This window comes from Alligator mississippiensis, chromosome 2 (assembly GCF_030867095.1).
Source record: "Alligator mississippiensis isolate rAllMis1 chromosome 2, rAllMis1, whole genome shotgun sequence".
Classification (NCBI taxonomy): domain Eukaryota; kingdom Metazoa; phylum Chordata; order Crocodylia; family Alligatoridae; genus Alligator; species Alligator mississippiensis.
The window spans coordinates 230,307,420-230,328,895 of record NC_081825.1 but is presented as its reverse complement, the minus strand read 5'-3'; the positions used below and the strand labels follow the sequence as shown (position 1 = coordinate 230,328,895).

The 21,476-nt window shown below is 40.3% G+C and overlaps 1 protein-coding gene and 1 long non-coding RNA gene across 16 annotated transcripts in view; one reads left to right on the top strand and one right to left on the bottom strand.

The window, feature by feature from the left end:
• The window catches only part of LOC109280498 (uncharacterized), a 112,843-nt gene extending 99,346 nt beyond the window's left edge, over nt 1-13,497 (top strand). The window contains exon 3 of the long non-coding RNA XR_009460137.1: nt 11,376-13,497. This is a non-coding gene — a long non-coding RNA (uncharacterized LOC109280498). The remainder of the gene's footprint in view (nt 1-11,375) is intronic.
• The window catches only part of GPHN (gephyrin), a 631,726-nt gene that overhangs the window by 141,106 nt on the left and 469,144 nt on the right, over nt 1-21,476 (bottom strand). For 10 of the 15 annotated variants that reach the window (XM_059722870.1, XM_059722873.1, XM_059722869.1 and 7 more), the window contains one exon: nt 5,221-5,277. The exons of the other annotated variants lie outside the window; for them this stretch is intronic. In XM_059722870.1, coding sequence (XP_059578853.1) covers nt 5,221-5,277 — 57 coding nt within the window. The remainder of the gene's footprint in view (nt 1-5,220; nt 5,278-21,476) is intronic. 15 annotated transcript variants of the gene reach the window in all.

Genomic DNA, 21,476 nt, shown 5'->3' with positions numbered 1-21,476 from the left:
AGATGATGACAGTAGCCCCAGGTTTCATTATAGAATATAAATGTGCCATATTTGGCCTTCCAGATACATTTTGGATGCTCTTACTTTGGTCTTAACATTGGAATCTTTGATATAAACTGCATTCAAAGGTTGATGGCCATATTTTTCTAGAATTTCTAGATATTCTATAGATTTAAAATACCCCTATGGAGTTTATATGTCTGCAGTATTTTTCTGGAGATTTTTAACTTGAATGTAAAGTTTATTTTCTAGCCTATATAGTTATAAATACCTTTTCTAAACATAAACTCATGCAGTGCTGGTTTTTTAATCTGCTTGATTCAATCATTCAAGGAGGTGTCAATTTTGAAAATGAGATACTAATCTGATTAAGTAGTTTGCATCTGATAATTTTAACATTTGATGTATTCTATTTAGTGTAACTGCATTCATTTCAAAAGCTGAGAAAGTCTAAAATCTTAAAGAACTAATTGATATATGAAATATTTAATTTTCTTTTGTCCTCAGCAAAGGATTCTGGAAAGGATGACAGATATTAACTATAAAGGGAATTAGAATATCTCCAGGAGTAGGCAAATGGAGTATATTTGATTGAAGATCTCAGGGGGGGAGAAAAAATTCTCAATTTGGGATTTTTTTTTTAAAGAAAAAACATGACTACTGATAAAAAAAGTAATTTTAAAATTAAAATCACTCAATACATTTTCAAGTCTTAATTTACTAGTATTTATATATGCGTTTTGAGTTAAAACACTTAAAAATCGAGCAAATTTTCCAAACATTTCAGCAGAATCAAGGACAAAATTCTAAAAATTTGGCAAAAATTTGTGCATATTTCCAGTAGGTGTCCCAATTAACGAGTCAAATGTATCTTTGAAATCCACTATAACACAAAGTTTCCACCTTAATAGAATACAAGACTTTGCAACTGTATTAATTTTTCCATAATTGGGCTGGACAATAGCTATTACCTTTTCCCCTCCTACACCAGTTGCCACATTATAATAATGTGATCTATTTTTATTCAAACCCCTTTCCAAAAACAGTATGGAGACTATAAATAATAATTTGAAAGTACATTTATTAATTATTTCCTCATTACTTTTTTCTAGGTGCCCACCATTTATGAAGAATTGAGTTTTTGATTTAACCAATGAAAATGTGGTCTCTTCTTTTTTATGCTGCTTTATGAAAAACATCCATTATCATGGCCTGTATCAGATAGATAATTTAAGTTGGCAATTAGTTTTAGATTTTGAATTTAATACCTTACTTGTAATAGTTTCATTTTTCAGAGGTAATGTAAAGGCACCTGTGGAGTCTACAATAAATATCTTGACTCAGACTTTGACCTCCTTGCTCATCTAAAATGGCTGACTTTTGAAGGCAGAGGGCCATATTAGAAGAAATAATCTGACATAGATGAAGACAGCTATTTTATTTTAAATCAGTATCCCAATCTCCAACCGTCCAATTAAACAATTCCTGAGATACAGAAGGTAATTAGAGCCACATCTTTTCACTTTGCACCTTTCCTTGTGCAACTTTTTGTGGGAGGATGTATGATCAGAACAATTTTTGCAACATTCAGCTTCACTATTCACTTTCTGTAAGATCAGTGTTTATCCAGCAGAACTAAAGTGGACTCAAGGGTGAGACACATAAAATGAAAAATTCTTTCTGTCCTTCTAAAAGCTAATACATTCGGCATATCCCCAAATGAAAAAGTCACACAGGTTATGCCCAATGAGACAGCTTGCTTAGTAAAATTACATGGGTTCCAAAGTGCTCTCATCAATTTGATTGTAAAGAGCTCTTGTGTATCATCAGCTCAACTCTCTTGTATACGACCTTGTGTAAGAACAGGGTGTTCTACTTGAAAAGAGCAAGAGTAATCTTTGGGCTTAGTCTTAAACTGAAATGTACAGAAACATAAGAAGGTCTACACCTCTTTTTTACTTTTACTACATCACCATATTGGATTTTTCATTAAAGTGGCAATGCTGCAGATGATGTCAACTGCCACAGTATATGGAGACATAAATAAGGAGAAGGGTCTATAGACATTATTTTGAGAGCCCTCACTGAATGGAGAGTCATATAACTGGTATTTGGGGGTAAATGCAGTTATAAATGACTATGTCTTTATGCCCACATATTTTCCTTGTTTTCCTAACTCATTGCATGGTGTAATTTGACCTGCTTGTAAAAAGACAGTTGAGAGGCGAGTCCAATATTTCAAGAGGATTATTCTCATAGGAAAGAGGCACTGTCTGTATTGCTCTGTTTGATACAATTTGTAAGACATCTTTGGCTCTGGGAGTATTGAACCATATAGAGGTGTCATGAATAATATGATGAACCTTAATAGTTATTTCAAGTGATTTTTCTCAGTTCCAAACAAGATTTTTTTCATTACAGCATAAATGTAACATCTAAGAAAGGTGCTGAATGTTATTTCGTGTGCTAAAAAGATTCTGTTAACTCAAAACGAGCTCAGATATTTTCTTAGCTTTGCATCTGACACCAATATTTATCTTTTTTTCTTGAGATCAAACAGGGAGTGGAAGAACATCAAAGGCAATGGAGAGAAATAGGTAGTAGCTAAAGCTGCATCAGGATTACTTGAAACCAGTCACAGCTTTCAGTTCAAAAGCTCTCTGTAACAGACAGAAGAGGCTTCCCTTTAAACTGAGGCTATCTGCTGAATTTGTTACGAATTCTACTATTCAGGAACCTCCAACACATACAGTTTTGATTTTGGAAAGGGATTTTTTTTTGTTTGTTCAGTCATTTGTTGCCATTAAAACAGTCAAAGTTTGGTCAACATTCATGAAAAATATACTAGGGTTTTCTTTCAAACAAACCCTGCTAGTTAAGTCAGAATTCTCGCAGACATTACAATGAAACCCCAGCTAGAAAAGAAAGAAACACAAAGGGAGAAAGAGAGAGAAAGGAAAAAGATGGGGATGAGCGGACAAACCAATCAGATTTGGTGTTACCAGCCAGCGGAAGTTTTAAAAAAACAAATCACCGAGTGAAATCGTACATTTACTCGGAGAGAGCATCCTTTGACATTGCCTTCTAGGTGATCTCTGAGCTCCTCCAGCTTTCGATGGAGCTACATGTAAACATCAGAAAATGAATTGAAAAAGCAACCTGTTCTCTTTTGACGTTTTTTCTTTTTTCTTTCTTTCTTTCTTTTTTTTTTTTTAAATAAGATCATAGCATAAAACATTTCTCACTGCCTTTGGCAAAACATTTCAAGACATCAAATTTCTTTGCACAACACAAATATACATGCTCAGTAAACTCTCAAGCTGGAAATGATCTATTCTTTCTTGATTAGCAATGCTGTATTTTCAGTATGGGAAAAATAAACACAACTAAATAAAGGGACAGTCATTCTAAAGATATTTGCTTTCTTTAAGATTATGTGCATATTTTTTTTTGGCAAGGCCATGTGCTGCATATGGTCCAGTGACAGAAAACTTTCTTGGAGCCAGTTTTCAAATGCGAGGACCACAGTTAGGGTTCTCCATTCTATATTTCGATGTTTGATATTGGACTCTGATGCCTAAGAAACTATGTTAGTTAGCTAAGGTGCCATTTTTGCTGTTCCAATGAAGAACTCGGAACTCTAAATTAGGTATCAGCATTTGAAAAGTGGGCCCCAGCTATTTCTTTTTAAATTGACAGACTATCATATTAAAGCCTGACTCATAAAAAAAATATTAAGTCTCAATCCAAAATATGTTTTTTTTTTCATTCAAGGTAGGCATACATATTATACATATGCATTAAGCATAAATGTAGTCTCATTAAAAAGCAGAAATCAAAGTAGTTATTTATACAGACAATTTCAAAAACACAATAGAAACTGTGGCTCATATTATTTTCCTTCCGTGAATTCAGATTGTATTGCATTGTGTTCTGTTGAAATGACAGTGCATCATTAATATACAGTGCTTTCCTCCTGTACACTGAAACTGTGACAAAGGGAGAAGAAAAGCTAAAGCCTCACAGCTAGACAGTGAGGAATGCTACAGGTGCTTCTAGGTTTCACTGGTATAAACAAATAGCATCTGGATTAGTTTGCTATACTGAAATCAATTTAAATGGTGTCATTACTGGAAATAGGTGCATAATTAATCCTTCCCCTCCCCCTCTTTATGCTCAGTGAAATAGCGCTTTCACAGAGAGCAGCTGTACAGCAGTGTTAGAGAACAGAGAGGATGGCTTGTCCTGGAACAAAGGCAACACACATACATACAAAAAGAAAACAAAAAACATAAATCAAGAAGGCAGGAAAGGCAAGGAGAGTGCAGAAGAAGAAATTAATAATTAGTGCTTCATAAAGTTCTAAAAGGAAATAAAGTGGAAAAAAGGTGAAGTATTGAAATGACTCAAAAAGAGGCTACTGTTGAGACTGAATCTTGACCTGGTTGTCTACCCTGTGCACCTTCAGCATTTTGGTAAATTTGGGCTACTCAGATATGGTTTTCAAATACATTAGTATGAGCAAGAAAGTATTCTCGGAGAATATTTAATGTCTGTTCATATAAGCTACTGTATGAGAGTGGGCACTAGTTTACAAATCTGCCTGTTTTCTTAAGTGCTATAAATGGCTGAAGCTTTTTATATTTAAAAAAGAAGGCAGAAAAAGGACTAGTACTATTTGCTAAGTAATAGCTCCACACCTATTAAATTTACATGGATCTCTCTCACACACACACCTCAAGCACATGGATACTAAATAATCAATTTTCATGAAAATGATATTTTGAGGAACTAATTCCAAACAGTGAGAGCACTAAACCAACACTGTAATTACTCTTAAAAAGGAAAAAAAGTCCTCTAAAAACAAGTCACTTCTCTATGTAACAGGCAGTTAAGACACACTGAATGACATTAATCAGAGAAGTGGTTTAATCACAAGCCCCAAATTATAGGAACCTAAAGCAGGCTGTTACTGTCTCTTATTTGTAGTGACATTCAAAGCTAGCTACTTGGCAGCTTGCCTTCAGCTGGTTGTTCTATGTGTAGCACAGAAACAAACAAAATGTGACCCAACAGCAATAAGGTTACTGAAATAAAAACAATGGGATGGTGAGAAATGGAAAAGCCCCTTCCCACCCTCCCTTTCCCTCCCCCTCTCCAAAAGGAAAAGTGTAGGCTATAGAAGAAAACTTGCAAAATAAATGTTAGAAACATATTTACTTTGAGGGATCCAACTCTACTAGCAACTCCTTTGCTTTCATCCGGCCGTCTAATTTGCTACAATGGGGGAAGATGGGTAAAAAAGACAGAAGAATAAAGAAAAAGTGAACTTAAAAAAATTTCCACACAATCAGTTAGCAGTACATGCAAGACATCAATTTGACTCTCTGAGACACCTCTAGAGGACAAGGACACAAACTAATTTCTGGAATAAGTGATGCTTCATCATGTCATCTTAAACTTGTTTCACTGAGACTTCTTTCTTTAAATATATTAAAAATTCAACACTGAAAGTTTGCATGCTAAACCCACTATCAATGTGTTTTTAGAATGCGTATTACTTAGAATTTCATGATCACCTGAATTTGGCTATGGAAAACAGTGAAGTCCTAAGACACTGATAATCCTCCCCTCCCCTCAAGTATCTTTCACTCCAATTAATGTTTTTAACTTTGTCTTATAAACTGGAAGTAGAAGGTATCAACAACATTATTAGGAACAGAGGTGTGATATAAATTGAGGTATCCTGACAAGTATCATTATAGATACCTGAAAGAATGAAATCCAGCTTCATACTGACCCAGGCCTAGAGGTTTTAGCCACTGCCATTAAGATTCCCAATTAAACAACTGTGCTGCCCAACCAGAAAATTTTAATGCCAGACCAATATAAGATTTACTATAATATGTCTGTGCTGCATTCTTAGCACCTCCTGTCTGGTTCTTTTTCCTTAATTATACTAGTCTTTTTCTAGAAGATGTAAAGGAAGGAAGAAGCAAATGAAGCTGCTGTTCATCAGTCTTTCACGTCACTATTAATGTGTCAAACAAAATCTTCAAATGACAGATGAGCTGCTGTCTTAGTTATGTTCTGAAAAACCCACTTGAAGTAAGAGATCCATCCAGAACTAACACTCTACTAAAGAAAGTTACCTTTCTGTACTGAAATTAAAACTAAATCACTTTATTTGAGGAAAGGGGAGAGTGGAAGAGGAAGAGAAGTGAGGCTGAATGCCACAGATGAGATTGCAGGGGTGTAGGTTTTAGCCGTGTTGGTCTAAGGACAGGCAGACAAGGTTCCTTGGGTGAATTTGATATCTTTAAACAAGCACCGAACCTCACCAACCTCATCACCAGAAGCAAACTTACTCAGACCCAGAACACACCAAAAGGATCCAGACTGTGCCAGGACAAGAAATGCAAAACCTGCCAACACATCTCCACCACCCCCACAATTACTACACCCCACAACAGAGCCATCAGCATCCCAGGATCTTACAGCTGCACCTCCAGAAATGTAATATACTTCATCCAATGCACCAAATGCCCTGATGGAAAATATGTAGGAGAAACCAAACAACAACTGCGCACCAGAATGAACGCACACCGGAAATCCATCAAAGACAGAAATACCCAAATACCGGTGGGGGCACATTTCTCACAGGAGGGCCACTCTCTCTCCAATCTCTCAGTCCTGATCCTCAAGGGAAACTTACACAACATTTCCCAGAGACGAGCCTATGAACTCCATTTCATCAACCTCCTGGATACTAGAGATCATGGACTAAATGTAGACATTGGATTTTTGATATATTATAATCTGCCTGGCAACTGACTTCCCAGCCCAGCCTCTGGCTTCTTTACTTTTTATTCCATCCAGGAAGAGCACACACCAACTGCAGAGACTTCTTCAGCCTGACAAAGGGTTTTTGAACCCGAAAGCTTGCTTAATAACTATTTTCCAACCATTTGGGTTGGTCTAAAAGATATCAAATTCACCCAAGGAACCTTGTCTGTCGACAGATGAGATTGAATTTTTCACTTATTGCTTGTTGGTCTGCATTCAGCCTAGGTTGGCAGTGGCTGACAGTTTTTACGATCTGATGGCTGTCCCACAGTTTATGTAAAATAAGTTGTTGTGTTCAGGTCCAGTTAACAATGGATGCATCACAAATGACTTAACTGGCATTCCTTTGATAATCTCAATAGGCAAGCCAGAGACTGAAAGGATCACAGAAAATCAACTCTTCACACAGTGCTATAAGTGATACTTTCAGGTCAGGCTGAGAGACAATGGCAAGAGTGGTGGTTGTCAGTAGGTGCATCTACTGTGCACTTTACTGCAGAGTAGACTAATTAGCTCTGCAGTAAAGTGTCACTGTATATATGTGAGCTGGCATTAAGACGCAGTAAACAAATTAGTACTGTCAGGGATAGTAAGATAGTATTGTCGAAGATAGTGTTATCTTACGGGGGAGTAATTAACTGCACAGAAACACACCTGTAGATGCTGACTCGGGGCATAAATTGTGCCCGTTAGCCCAATGAGCCAGGGGCCTGCTCTGCTCTGGCTCAAATTGTTGCTGTCCTGGGCGTATGTGTAGATGCTGTGCCCAGGAGCAGTTTACTCTGGCTTGAAATGTTCCAGCTTTTATTGCTTCACAATAATTGCATATGCAGATGCACGCACCGAAGCCTATACCACCACTACGGGTGTTGGACTTAAAGTGTGGATAAGTTTGGGACTTCACACTCAAGGGAAGTCAATCTAATACTTTTCTTTAGCAGCAAATTCACAAGGAAAAATGCAATTAAGCATTATTAAGAAAGGAGGACTTTAATTCTGATCAGATGTACAAAATATTTTTTGTAATGTATTGTATAACTTCAAGGGTCCTATTAAATTATAATAATCTCATCCTGTATAAGTGAAACACCTACTTTTATTTTCATGATAGAACATAAGTAAATCTTCAGGCAATTCAGGTATTCCCACAATGAATAACCCAGTTATACTAAAAGACCCCTGTAAACAAACAGATTCCATTTAAATATATTCATGCTTATAACCTACATGCTTTTATATAATAATATTTTATTTTTCTCAAGTCCCAAAAGGGGGAGTAATAGTGAATCAAGGAAAGTGATTTCTTGGATTTATATTTATCTTTCTTTATATGCAAAAAACAGTGGGAATCAGAAAAAATAAAAATCCAAAAGAGAACACCTCAGCACTACCAAAAGAGAAGCGAGTTGTGGAGCAAACTCAGTGGCTGTTTGTAAACAGTGGGTGTGTCTACACATGCATTTACACCGTCTTAAATTTACTGCGCAGTAAGTGGAAATAGGCTGGCGGCTACACATGCAGGTGTTAAAGCGCATTGGTCTGACCTAGGACTAAAGTTAGTCCGAAGTCAGTCTGCACACAAAGGGCTACTGCACAGTAAGGTGTCTGTGCAGTAAATTAAATGTGCAGTAAATGTGCATGTGTAGACATGCCCAGTGTAAACACTATTATCAAAGCTAAGCAACTCAACATAATCTCAGCTCTGGGGCTGACCCCTTCAGAGCTATGGGGAAAGGGACAATGTTACATCATAGGAATACTGGTAGCAACTCTTTTTTAAGGTTGTTGAGCATTTTCCATTAGAAAAGTTCCTTTGGCTTTTGGGGGGAATGTCTTACATTTTTTTTGCAGCAGCCGTTTCCACTCATCAGGGAGAAAACCATCCATGAAAGTGCTTTTTCCATCCCAGTCAAGTTTAGCTTGAGTTGAAAAACTGTCATTTGCATACATTGTCACCAAAAATGTTGACAAGTGAACCAAAACAGTAAGTAAATGTGAAGAATCTAATCTAAAGCCAGGGAAAACCACTGACAAAGCAGCAGCAGAAGCAGCAACAGTACCTCAAGCTCAGGTTACACAGGGAAACCATCATCTTCCTGAGCTGTGCTCTATGTGACAAGTCTCTCCCTTGGACCAAAGTACATGGCCGAGTCTATCCCCCCATTTTGGGCATACTGTCTGGAAAGGGGGGTTCCTCTATCTCCTTGGAATGGGAATGGAGAAAGAGAGCTAGGCTAAGCTTCAATCACCGCTTTGGAACAAATGCACATAGATCCAGCAGGCCATTTTCAAACACCTTGAGTCAGGCCATCAAGATCATAAAGTTGACTTTAAAACATGAGATTATAACAAATACATGTAAGGTTATTTTTAGTTAGCTTCTGGTTTTTCAGCTTGTAAGGTTCGTGTTTCCAGGATTTTTTCCACAACCATGAGGGCTAGAATCTTGAAAGTGATTAAGAGATTCTTACATAATGACATGAAACTATGCTCTAAGGAAATCATTAACTACTACAAGACTTGAGAAAAAATCATGATAGATGGCAGCCTATATTCCCCCTTCAGCCTGACTTCTATCCCGGGGAAGATCTTAGAAACGTTTATTAAAGAGGCCATCCTTAATGGACTGGCCGACGCCAACATCCTGAGGGATAGCCAGCATGGGTTTGTTGCGGGTAGGTCTTGCTTGACCAATCTCATTTCCTTTTATGACCAGGTGACCTATCACCTGGACAAAGGGAGAAGAGATTGATGTCATATATCTTGACTTCAAAAAAGCCTTCAATCTGGTATCCCATGATCACCTCTTGGCGAAACTGGCCAATTGTGGCCTTGGGTCCACCATGATCTGCTGGCTGGGAAATTGGCTCCGTGGTCAGATCCAGAGGGTGGTAATTGACGGAAGTCAATCATCGTGGTGCCCTGTGACCAGTGGGGTCCCCCAAGGCTCTGTCCTTGGACCCATATTGTTCAACATCTTCATTAATGATGTGGACACTGGAGTCAGAAGCAGACTGGCCAAGTTCACTGATGACACCAAACTTCGGGGCAAAGCATCCACACCTGAAGACAGGAGGATGATCCAGGCTGACCTGGACAGGCTCAGCAAATGGGCGGCCAAGAACCTGATGGTGTTTAACACTGAAAAATGCAAGGTTCTCCACCTTGGGAGGAAAAACCTGCAGCATCCTTATAGGCTCGGCAGTGCTATGCTGACTAGAAGTACGGAAGAAAGAGACTTGGGGGTCATCATTGACCACAAGATGAACATGAGCCTGCAATGCGATGCTGCGGCTAGTAAAGCGACCAAAATGCTGGCTTGCATCCATAGATGCTTCTCAAGCAAATCCCAGGACGTCATTCTCCCCTTGTACTCAGCCTTGGTGAGGCCACAGCTGGAGCACTGCGTCCAGTTTTAGGTGCCACAATTCAAAAAGGATGTGGAGAAGCTTGAGAGAGTCCAGAGAAGAGCCACGTGCATGATCAGAGGTCAGGAAAACAGACCTTATGATGACAGGCTGAGAGCTATGGGGCTCTTTAGCTTGGAAAAGCACAGGCTCAGGGCTCTGATGGACACCTATAAGTTTATCAGGGGTGACCACCAGTATCTGGGGGAACGTTTGTTCACCAGAGTGCTCCAAGGGATGAGGAGGTCAAACGGTTATAAACTACTGCAAGACTGTTTCAGGCTGGACATAAGGAAGAATTTCTTTACTGTCTGAGCCCCCAAGGTCTGGAATAGCCTGTCATCAGAGGTGGTTCAAGCACCTACATTGAACGCCTTCAAGAGTAAATTGGATGCTTATCTTGCTGGGATACTATGACCCCAGCTGACTTCCTGCCCTTCAGGCGGGGGGCTGGCCTCGATGATCTTCCGAGGTCCCTTCCAGCCCTAATGTCTATGAAATCTATGATAACAGCCTTGTGATACTAACATGGTTAGTTTAACAGCTCAAGTGTGCTTCAGGGCTAAATGTTCAGGGTTCAAGCTCGATCACTGATTCAGGCAGGATTGTTACATGTGCTGATATAATTTTTTTTGACCTTTTCACTTTTAAAAATCAGGAAATTTCATAAGCAAAGAAATCTAAGTTATATATCTATTAGTTTGACAGGCACTTAAAAGTTAGGACATGCTAGAATGTAGATTTCTCAGGGAAACCTAATTCTCCATCCTTGTGCATAAGCAATACAATACAATTTTTAATTCCATGACTACATGCTACTCTTTCTCTTAGAGCCTTGCATAATTTAGTGAATAGAATGGGTGGTATTTAAGGATGAAGTAGAGCTGTATAAAGAATGAGGTCGTACGACCACTGTCTCACTTTCTATAGGAGTTGTGTGATGGGGACAATATAGAGAATGTGATGGGGAACTGAAGGAAGAGAAAAGAACATCTTAGGGTTAGAGGTAAACAGAGGAACTTAGTCCTACCCCCGGTTCTGCCAAAGTCTTTTCAAACAAGGGTGAGGAAGTCCTAAAAACCAAATAGGTAGCTACTAATTCCTCATTCCTCATTTTCCTAGGTGCCCAAGATGAGCCACCAGGAAGTGTTGAACACTCAAAACTGGAACTGAAGTTGAGGTGTGAAATCTTGGCCCCACTGAAGTCAATGAATCTTTTTTCACTGATGTCAATGGATGTGTCGAAACCACATTAATGCTGTTCCCAAGGAGAGCCGCTTTTCAGCAGTGCCCCACCTAACCACTATCATGGCTGCTTTTAAGATTTGCTTTGAAGCGCTTGATATCAGCCTTGGAGGTCACCCATGGAGCACCTTTTGCTATCACACTTTTGGGTCTGATGTATGTGAGCAGGAGGGGTGGGCAGGGCATCCCCAAGACTGCAGAAATACCTCATGGAACAAGAAGTTTAATTGGTAAACACTGCTGATGACTTATAATTGCTCCATATCTTTGGCAAGGAAGCAGTGCATTCTGGGGGAATAAGTACATGATTGGAAGATCTTAAATTCTAACCTTGTCCCTGCATTGATTCCAGGTGTGGGCTAGGTGAGTCTCTACCTCTGATGCTATATCTGTAAAATGAGGTGAATAATATTTTTTTTTCAAGGGAGATGAGGAGATATATTCATTAATAGTTATTTGTGGTGCACTACGAGGCCACACTGAAGGCATATCTACACACCAACTTACTGTGCCATGCAGCAGTTTGCTCAAACATGCCCTGCTGCTCCATATGCTTTGGATTCCCAAATTCAAAGCAGTGTTAAAACACTGGCAAAGAGAGGTAGTTAGCTATGCTAGTCTTATGTCTAGCAGAAGGCAGGGTAGAGATTCACCTTCTTAGATTAATGGAATCAGAGATGTGTAAGCTTTTGTAAGCAAGAGTTCACTTTATCAGATGCTATGAAGGGACATGCACAGAGCTCTTTACCCTACCTTCAACCCTAGTAGAGTCATAAAGCTGGGTTCTGCCTCTCAGCAGTGCTAACAAGTATCTAGAGAACAGTCAATGATGGCTACTACATTACTTATGGTTCAGAAGGTAACACTGGCAAAGAAGTCCTGTATGCCTGAACATGGTAAGTCTGCTATCTAGATTTGCCCTAATTTCCTAGAAAAAATCCTAAGGGAATGAATAACTCTATATTCATTTGTTGCTTTTAATATTTTGTAGCAAAAAGGTAATGGGTCACTGATTAAACAATAAGGTAAAATTTTGGACAGTTGAGGCACTTTGTGAGCATCTTCTATACTGAGCATTGATGAGATGGGAAAAAAGGACAAAAGCATAATGCATGTGCATGTGAGGCCAACATGAAGATTGCACAGGCAATCTAAATTATGGTCTGTCTTTTAAGAACTTGATTTTGCAACCTAAGTAATGCTCATTTAACTCAATGATATTTTAAAAATATTTTTCTGGCCATGTCTCTATCTAAAAAGGGAGTGGGTATTCCCACTTGAGCTGGATAGATTATGGAAAACAAAAAGACAGCAAATATGTACAACTGTGACAGGTGGATCTCAAAACCTGTGAGAGTTTAGGCCACAAATCTTACTCCTATCAGTTCAAACTCAGACATCAAATTGCCAAGGCCTACGTGCTGCTAAAATGATGCAAAAACTTACATTTCCTGCTTGATAATAAAACAGAAAATCTGCATTTACTCAATTGTAAAATGAGATTTTTCTCCCATTTAGCATGGCAATGGGGAAGCTCCTTGCCTTAGAATCATGTATGAAGGTGGCGTGGGAGCAGGCAGCTGCTGTGGCTCAGGCTCCAGACTCTACCTGGGGTTGTGGCTATAGATGCAGCTGTAGCTACTTCCTGCCCCTCCCCACCCTATTGTCCCTGCACCTGCCATCTTTCCCCTGCAGCCTCTTCTCCTCCATCTCTCCCCTCACAAAGCCTCTGTTCCCCCACATGCCCCTCTCTCTCCTGCCCTTACTTTTGCTCATGCCAGTAGGCTGTATGCATGCTGCAGCCTGGGACACTATGTGCAGCCCCAGCTCAGGCTGCAGCAGCAGCACGCAGCCCATACAACTGCTACCGGGGGTGAGCTGGGGCCAAGCTACATGTCTCAGGTTAGTACAGGGATGGAGCCTGCCAGCATGAAGTAAAGAGGAGGGGAGAGAGGAAGGAGCAGAGGCTGGAGAGAGCAGAGGTGTGGGGGAAGGGCAGGAGGGGGAGCAGAGGAGGAAGGGGGTGCCTGAGGCTACAAGTGGGGCAGGAAGGGGGAAGAGGTGGCAGGGGGGTAGGAACCTCCCCACACCACCTATACCCATGCCTCCCTGCAGTAGGGAGGGCAATTTTAAGATGACTCTCCAATAATTAGATTCTATAAATGGAAATTTGTAACAAATTAAAAAAATTCCTGTGTATAGAACATAACTATTGGGGGGGGGGGGTATCTTAAATTTGAGTAAATACAGCTACAACCTGGATACCTGATACCTGGAAGATATCAAATTTTAGCCAATTTTTAAAATGAAATCTTCACAATTTCCCAAGCAGGAAGCAACTGTGACCACCTGAAACCTGAGATACCGCTCCTGCCTTGGTTCAAGGCAATTTGCATCATAACAGAGCCTCACAAGAGAACTGAAAGACTCCTTACCAGCTAAGAACTGCTTCCCTAGAGGAGCTTTCCATTTATTGACTCCTCTGTGAAATCCTATGAAATATGAACTTTCATTTCTACCCAGGAGAACTTTTACAATCTTTTCTCTGATGCCTGATGAAGGGTGTTTGTGCCTGAAAACTTTCAACTAAAGAATCTTTTTTGCAAAAATCTTGTTAGTCTAATAAAAGATATCACCTCTACCATGAGTCCTGATTTCTAATTAAATACACTTTTGTTTTGTTTTTTATTTTTTCATAAGGAGGCATGGTAGAAACCAAGACATAGATCTGGCTGTCTCTGTGCTGAGCTTTGAGGAACAGGTTAAAATTTGCACTTGAAGCAGAATGACACAAGAAGCCAATAGAAGGAACTAACTAGATGGAGTCAGGAAGATCAGGTCAGCAACCAGGGGAGGTAACTTGAGTTGCAGTATATTTAATGAACCTGGGAGAAGATACATGTCAGGCAGATGCTGCAGAAGAGGAGGGACCAAGTACTGTTTTTCTAGCAGGTGTCACATACATTATTCCAATATTATCATCCCACCATGGGAGCACTGATGGCCCCTAATATTTTGGTCCACAATTCATTTGTCCACTGGACCACAATCCTCACATGTACACCCAGTAAAATCCTTTAGAAAACTCAGCTGGTAAAACCATTAAGGCGTATATGTCAGTAATCAAGTTTACTAGCTAGAAAAGTAGAAGAGAGCTGCTGACAACTAATCTAAGATCCTTTCCTCAGGGGTATTTTATTTTAAAGCAAGAATTCCAAAACATGAGCAAGTAAATCAAGATCCTGTGAACTATCTGTCTGAGGCTTCACCAGCTCCTTGCGACACTACCCTCCCTTTTGGCTGCTTCCCCTGGACTTCACTAGGGAGTGGTCTCTTCTTTGACTCCTACCTAAGATGCTGTAAGACTTGTATCTGGTTTCCTGTGGGTGTGTCTACATGAGATGCTAAATGTGCAGTAGACTAATTCTACTGCACATTAGTTCATCACAGCAAAAGCTGTGCTATTGCACTAGTATGTACTAGAATTAGTCTAGTGAGCACTACTGCAGTTATTTAGTACCTAGTTATTTCTGACAAGATACCATCTTCTTTTCACAAATAGTTCAGATATTCCATTAAATGAAGACAAACAATTTCTTCCTGAAAATGAATTAATGAAATTCTAGCAAAGGAAGATTTTTGCAATAGAGATTTTAGCTATTTTTAATGGCAGGGCAGGTAGTTAACAAGTAGGGTGGGAGGTGAATGTGCTACACATGACCTGAGTCAACTTGAGATTTTTAGAGGATACAAGAGAAAGCAATATAATTCTTTCACATAACAACTCTCTCAGATTTGGAATTTGCAAAGATCAGTACTAAATGTCTAAAGAAAACTAGTAAGATAGGGGAACACAGGAAAATATATTTGACCATATCACTGGCCTATCAAGTCTCGTATTTTCCTATTATCAGTTGACAACTCAAGAGGCTGCAGTCTTATCTTCCCTGGTTGCAAAAAGAAACAAAAACTTTCTCCACTCTCCAACTTAATACACCTAATCAAATGTGCAATGCTTCCATGCTTTCCATTGAGAGGAAAAAATCCTTCCTACATCCTGATCTTGTTATGTCCTGACACATAACAATTGATTACCCTTGCTTTGCTTGAAAACTACAAATATAATTACTCTTAAAGTTATCTACCCATTTTAAAATCCACTGAATCTGTCTCTATGAGACTGAATTTCACAAATTAAGCACATGTGGTGAGAAGAAATATTTCCGTATTTGCTTTGAATTTACTTGCCTTTAAATTTCTTCAAGTGGCCTCCTTGTCACAAGTTACAGTACATTGCGATAAGAAAATATAAGTAGTTCTGAAAAATTATAGCATAAAATTATATACAACATTCAACCTATCATTGTCATAGTCTGGAAATGGCCACTTCTTTTAGCATAGATGTATATGAAAACATTCAACATGTTCCAGTGTGCATTAGTTCCAAGGGACATTCAAGGGAAAAGGTCAAATTCTAGAGAGAGTTGGAATAATCTTTTCTCCAGTCCTAGTTAGGCTAACCGAAACAAAACCAAGTGATTCAGTGAAGAGTTATGCAAATAACTTTTGAAAGATGTCAAGGATAAGTAGACCGTGAAGACTAAAATATAGAAAGTTTAGACTAGAAAGTTTCAGACTGGATATAAGGAAAAATGTATTCATGGTTCATGTGACCAGACTGGAATAGACTCCCACTGGGGGTGGTGCAGGCACCGACCCTGGAGATCTTCAGAAGGAGACTCGATGCACACCTTGCTGGGGTTGTTTGACCCCAACAATCTTTCCTACCCAGAGCAGGAGGGCTGGACCCAATGATCTCACAAGGTCCCTTCTAGCCTTAAACTTCTGTGAATCTGTGTAAAGAAAGAAAACTAAACATGAACCATAAAGGCATTAAACAGCCTCCACATCACAGAACCTTTGAAAGAATACAGTAAAATAAATGGAGAGTTGTTTAAAGGAAAGAACAGATTTATGTTGGAATTTATTATCAAAACTTTGTAGACTCCTCAAATTGATGTTCCATATTTAACTGGAGAAAAAGGTGGATAGGTCTATACAGAGACAACATAAAAGCTTTAACACATACTTTATCAAACTGTTTTGTCGAAGGAAAATGTTGTTAAAAAAAAACAAAACTTGCCCACAGTTCCTGTTATAACGAGACACACCTGACAATGACAGCCCAGTTGGCAGTGATTTCACATTCATTGTCTTGGAACAAAAATGTCAGAGTAGTCACAGGGCTCACATGAAAGAAGCTAATCTGGTTTCAAACAGCAGAGAGGGTCATATCCTACCAAGCCTTATGACACTTAGATCAGAACCTTAGAAGCATTTGTCAGAGTTCCACAGCGTGGAGCAAATTGAAACTCAGTGAAGGACTTAGCACTAGTAACAGGCTGGAAACATGGCATAAACTGTCAGGCTTTTGAAGCTGGCAAGAAGTCATTTTAATTAGTGAAGTAATTACCTAGTGCTTGTTAACAAGTTCAGCTTGGGGGATTGTGACTGCCAATGTCTCAAAATTACATAGGAAATTATTCAAATAGACACTCATCTCTATCACCATTGCTTGCCTGAGCAACAACAGAAAATATAGGTAAAGAACTTAAGGTTTGCAGATATCGACGCTGCACTTCACATCACAACATGATTGTGGCTATTGTTTCTCCTCCAATGGCTATTGTTTCTCCTCCATGAGAAACAATAGCCTATACTGCTGGTAAGTACCTTTCATCATTAAGCAGGGTTTAAAATGATTAGTCTATTATAGCAAATTGAGGGTTTTTTTTCTCAAAAAAAAGCTAAACACATTACATTAATTGCTATAACTTTTCCTTCACTTATAACTAACCACTTCCAAAATCAAAGCAGCAGCTTTTATCTGAAAAAGCTTTTATGTATGGACCAGATCAGCACCTGATAAGTTGGTAATTTCTGAATAAATAGTAAAAGAAAATACTATTTCCCATAATAAATACATATACTCATACTCCTGTAAGTGTGATATGGTAGAAAGATTATTGGCATCAATTTGGAATTCCCACACTTCTCAGAAGAAATTGAGCTATGAAAGGGTTATGCAGCTTAATTCAAACGTGTCCAAATAAACCACTGTATCATACCACCATATATTTTGCTCATGCCATCTATGTTATTTTAAACTTAAACTTTAACATGTGCAAAGCTAATGGTCTGTGATACTGTGGCACATGGTCTATGGATTGCATTACTACCCCCTCCTTTCAGTTAAAAGTTTGGTGACATGGATGAATGGTGCTCCATGAGAAATGTTTATAGTTAATAAGGGTCCATTGGTCCCAAAAGTTTTAGGACTGCTGTTTTAAATTATACTATATATTTTTCATTAGGTGGCATTATTTTTCAGATCATTCTGCTTCTAGAGCCAAGATTCACTAATGAGTCCAAGTCTATAAGTCTTCCAGAGGAGAAAATAACTAATACATTTTAAAAGCTCTAAAATCTTACCTATAGTAGTTCTTTAAAAATTGATCAGTGGGCACATCTACACGTGCATTAACTAATGTGCTTTAGTTAATGCACAATAAATCTAGTACCTGTATTGTGAGATACTAGGAAAATGCACATTATCCTCTTAATGCGCATTAACTAAAAAGCCCACATTTTTAGTGACGCTTTAATGTGTATTAAAATAGGCTAATGCATATTGAAGTGTATGTGTAGAAGTGCCCACTATTGAAATGTTAAGGTGTACTACTTTATAACCTACTTGGGTTAGAATAAAGTATCATGTGTTCTACTGGAAAGGAGGTGGGGTGTAAGAATGAAAATAAAACTGTTTTTTCATTGCCAGGACATATCGGCCAAAAATTCAGATCATAATTTTACCAAGCAGACACCTCAAACTAGTGTAATTTTTAGGGAAATTCTGGATATGGAGTTGGGAAGATTTTTTTTGTAACAAATTTAATTTTAAAGGGTGCTTGTTTGAAAAAGTCTGAAAAATTAGAAACTATCCATGCAGAAATCAATTAATGGGCACAGCAGAAGTGGGACAATTAATGAGAGAAGATAGATGTAATTTATCACACAGGTCTAGAATTTATCATGTAAATATTACACACGGATAAATCCTCTGTTAACACAACAGAGAAGAGAATCTGAATGAACCCTTATAGATCAGTTTATTTAATATATTGGTCTACATTGACAGTGCAGCAAAGAAGCTGCTTTTTTACACTGAGTTTCCTAGATAAAACATAATAAAACTCTTATAGGGTGCTTTGTGGCTATGGGACAAGGAATGTGTCACAGAATCATATATCCATGCTGGTGGAGATGTCTTCCTTGGCTGTGGGGGGCAGGAACATGAAGTGCAGCCACAGGTAGCCCTCCAAGCAGTGGTGGAGGTTGCGGGGCAGCCCAGGCATGCTCCCTGCATTGTTGAAGCTCAGGGTCCCATGCCAGGTGTACAGGTGCACCCAGGACACCATGGCAATCACTAGCAGGGCGTAGTGGGTTGGGCACCCTTCAGGCCACACAAACAGCTCCTCATACACTACCTACAACATGAGTAGCAGGGTCACACTCGGTGAGCAGTGCTGGCACACCAGGGGGCTGGCCCCAGGGCACCTCCCTGGAGAGGCCCCCTGCAGGGAGGGCAGGGGCTTGGGCAGGTCCTCATTCCAGTCATGCAGGAGCCCCGTGCCCACCCGAGCCTGGCTGCCATGGGCTGGGTGGCAGCACAGGAAAGTGGTTGGCCTGCAGGAGAAGACTGGGGGGAGTAGGGTCTGGATCCGCAGTACCAGGTGCCGCCAGGAGCCTAGCCTGTCCTGCGCTGGGAGTAAGTGGGGATGGGGTGTTTGGCTGATGGGTGCCTAAGCCTGGGCCTACCTGGCCAATTTACCATGGTCCCTGGGCACCTGTGAATGCCCGATACATCTATCTGAGGCCATGCAGTGCATGGCGCCTAGTACAGAGCATCTTATCTGAGAAATATTGCAAACTCTCACAAACAGCTTCTTTCTTATGGCTCTGCAGGTCCTGCAGCTGCACACAGGGGAGAGGCCACACTTGGCAGGAAAGCATGGTGGCCTCAGCACATCCTGGCAGGTAAACCTCCAGGATGGCCTCCCTGGTGGCCAACATAGAAGATGCTAGTGGGCATGGCCAGCTTGAGCAGGATGAGGGCCAGCCAGGTTTCTGCAGGGAGGGATGGCCACATGGCAGTATCCTGCCACTCCAGATGAGGCCAGAGCTGTTTGAGGAGGCTCCAGAAGCAGACCCAGGTCATGGAGAACACCTTCAGCCACTGCTCATTGTCCCAGGTGTGCTGGATGATGTGCGGTCACCAGGCCTGGATGGCTCGGGAAGAGCCCAGAGGTGGTGGGGTTGTAGGCCCAGGAGGGTGATGGTGGATCCAGTGGTGGCATCCAGAAGCCTATTTTTGGCATCCCTGCCAGTGGCAGCTGTGCAATGGAGGTGGCAGCACTGAGATGGTGTGCTGCAGCCAGGCAGGTGGTCTGCATGTAGGGGAACTATGAGGGCCCAGATGGCCAGGGGGTGGTCAGTGTGGTGAGCCAGCAGGGCCAATATAGCAGCCAGAAGGAGCCTGGGATGCTGGTCATCACTGCCAGGGACACAGGTTGGAGCAGCCATAGTGTGGGGAGGCAGAGTGGGCAAGGAGAGAGCTGCTGCGTGATATCTCTGTCGTGGGCATGCTGCTCCTGGCCAGGGAAGTGGCTGGACAGAAAGCAGAGAGCGGGACTGCCTTTTGAAGATGGCTGCCAACTGCTAGAAGTTGCAGCCGGAGCCTTGAGCTCCTCCTGGTGGCTGCAGGGACCCATTGCAAGACTGCAGGAAGTTTGGTGCTAAAAGCAGCAAATCTGCTGCCTAGTCCCTGCATGTACAGATGCCTACCTGGGAGTGCTTAATCCACAGAAGTTTACTCATGAGTAAACTGGTCCCAGACCAAATTCATGTGTAGATGAGCCCAGTGAAGTGCAAGACAGAGATAAAAGACTAGATCTAAATGAGCAGAGACATTGTTAGCCACGTTAGTCTGAAGTCAAGTAGAAGGCAGGGTAGATTTGTATTAGCACATGCTTTAATGGGCTGAAGCATCTGATGAAGTGAGGTTAGACAAGAGGTTACTCTTTTGCTAATAGAATGGTTTGGATAGGCATGATTGTCTCAAGCAGGGTGTGGGACTAGATGACATCTGAAGGTCCCTTCAAGGCCTATCTCTCAATGATTCTATGATAGTTTGGTTAGTCGATAAGGTGAAAATCTACCCTGTAGATCTAAATGAGCTAGCTTGAGTGCTCTCTCTAAATGATACTTCACTGTACAGTTTAGATATATGCATGGACATATATAGGTCAAGATTTTCAAAGCCCCCAGTGTTATTTGGACACCTATTTATGATTATAATTAAAAGGAACTGGGCATCCAAAACCCCATGTGACTGAAAATCTCAGCTGTGGAGTTTAGGGATCTATTCTCATTCATTATGTTGCTGACAGTAACAGTTAGATAATCATGCTTTATTGAACCTTAGACTCTCTGCTTCTTTGAGGACACAGCAATTTGGCAATAAGAGAGCAATATAGTGAGGATATTTGAGAATGTTAGCAAACCATAACATCATTAACCGAATCTTTCAAATTCAGTGCTGCTCATCTGCATGCAGTTGTGATGACTTTAGGGGAATTTCTCTATACAAAGTATGAATTGTCTGAGGTTATGTAAAGTGACCAACTATCTGTACTTTTCTGCTAGGTCTGTGCCATGGTATCTCCTCAAATGACTGTTTTTTTCCTGAATTTGGACACTCCAAAATGTTTTTTGGCACCAGAGTACTGCTGAGATGCTAAAATACTCTGTAGTTTCCCCTCACTTTCTGAAGCAGCTACAAGTGTATTTTTGTCCAGACCCTGGGACTATATCCCAGATTTTGGCCCCTCAAAGTTTGTGCTTTGTCACATGAACTTT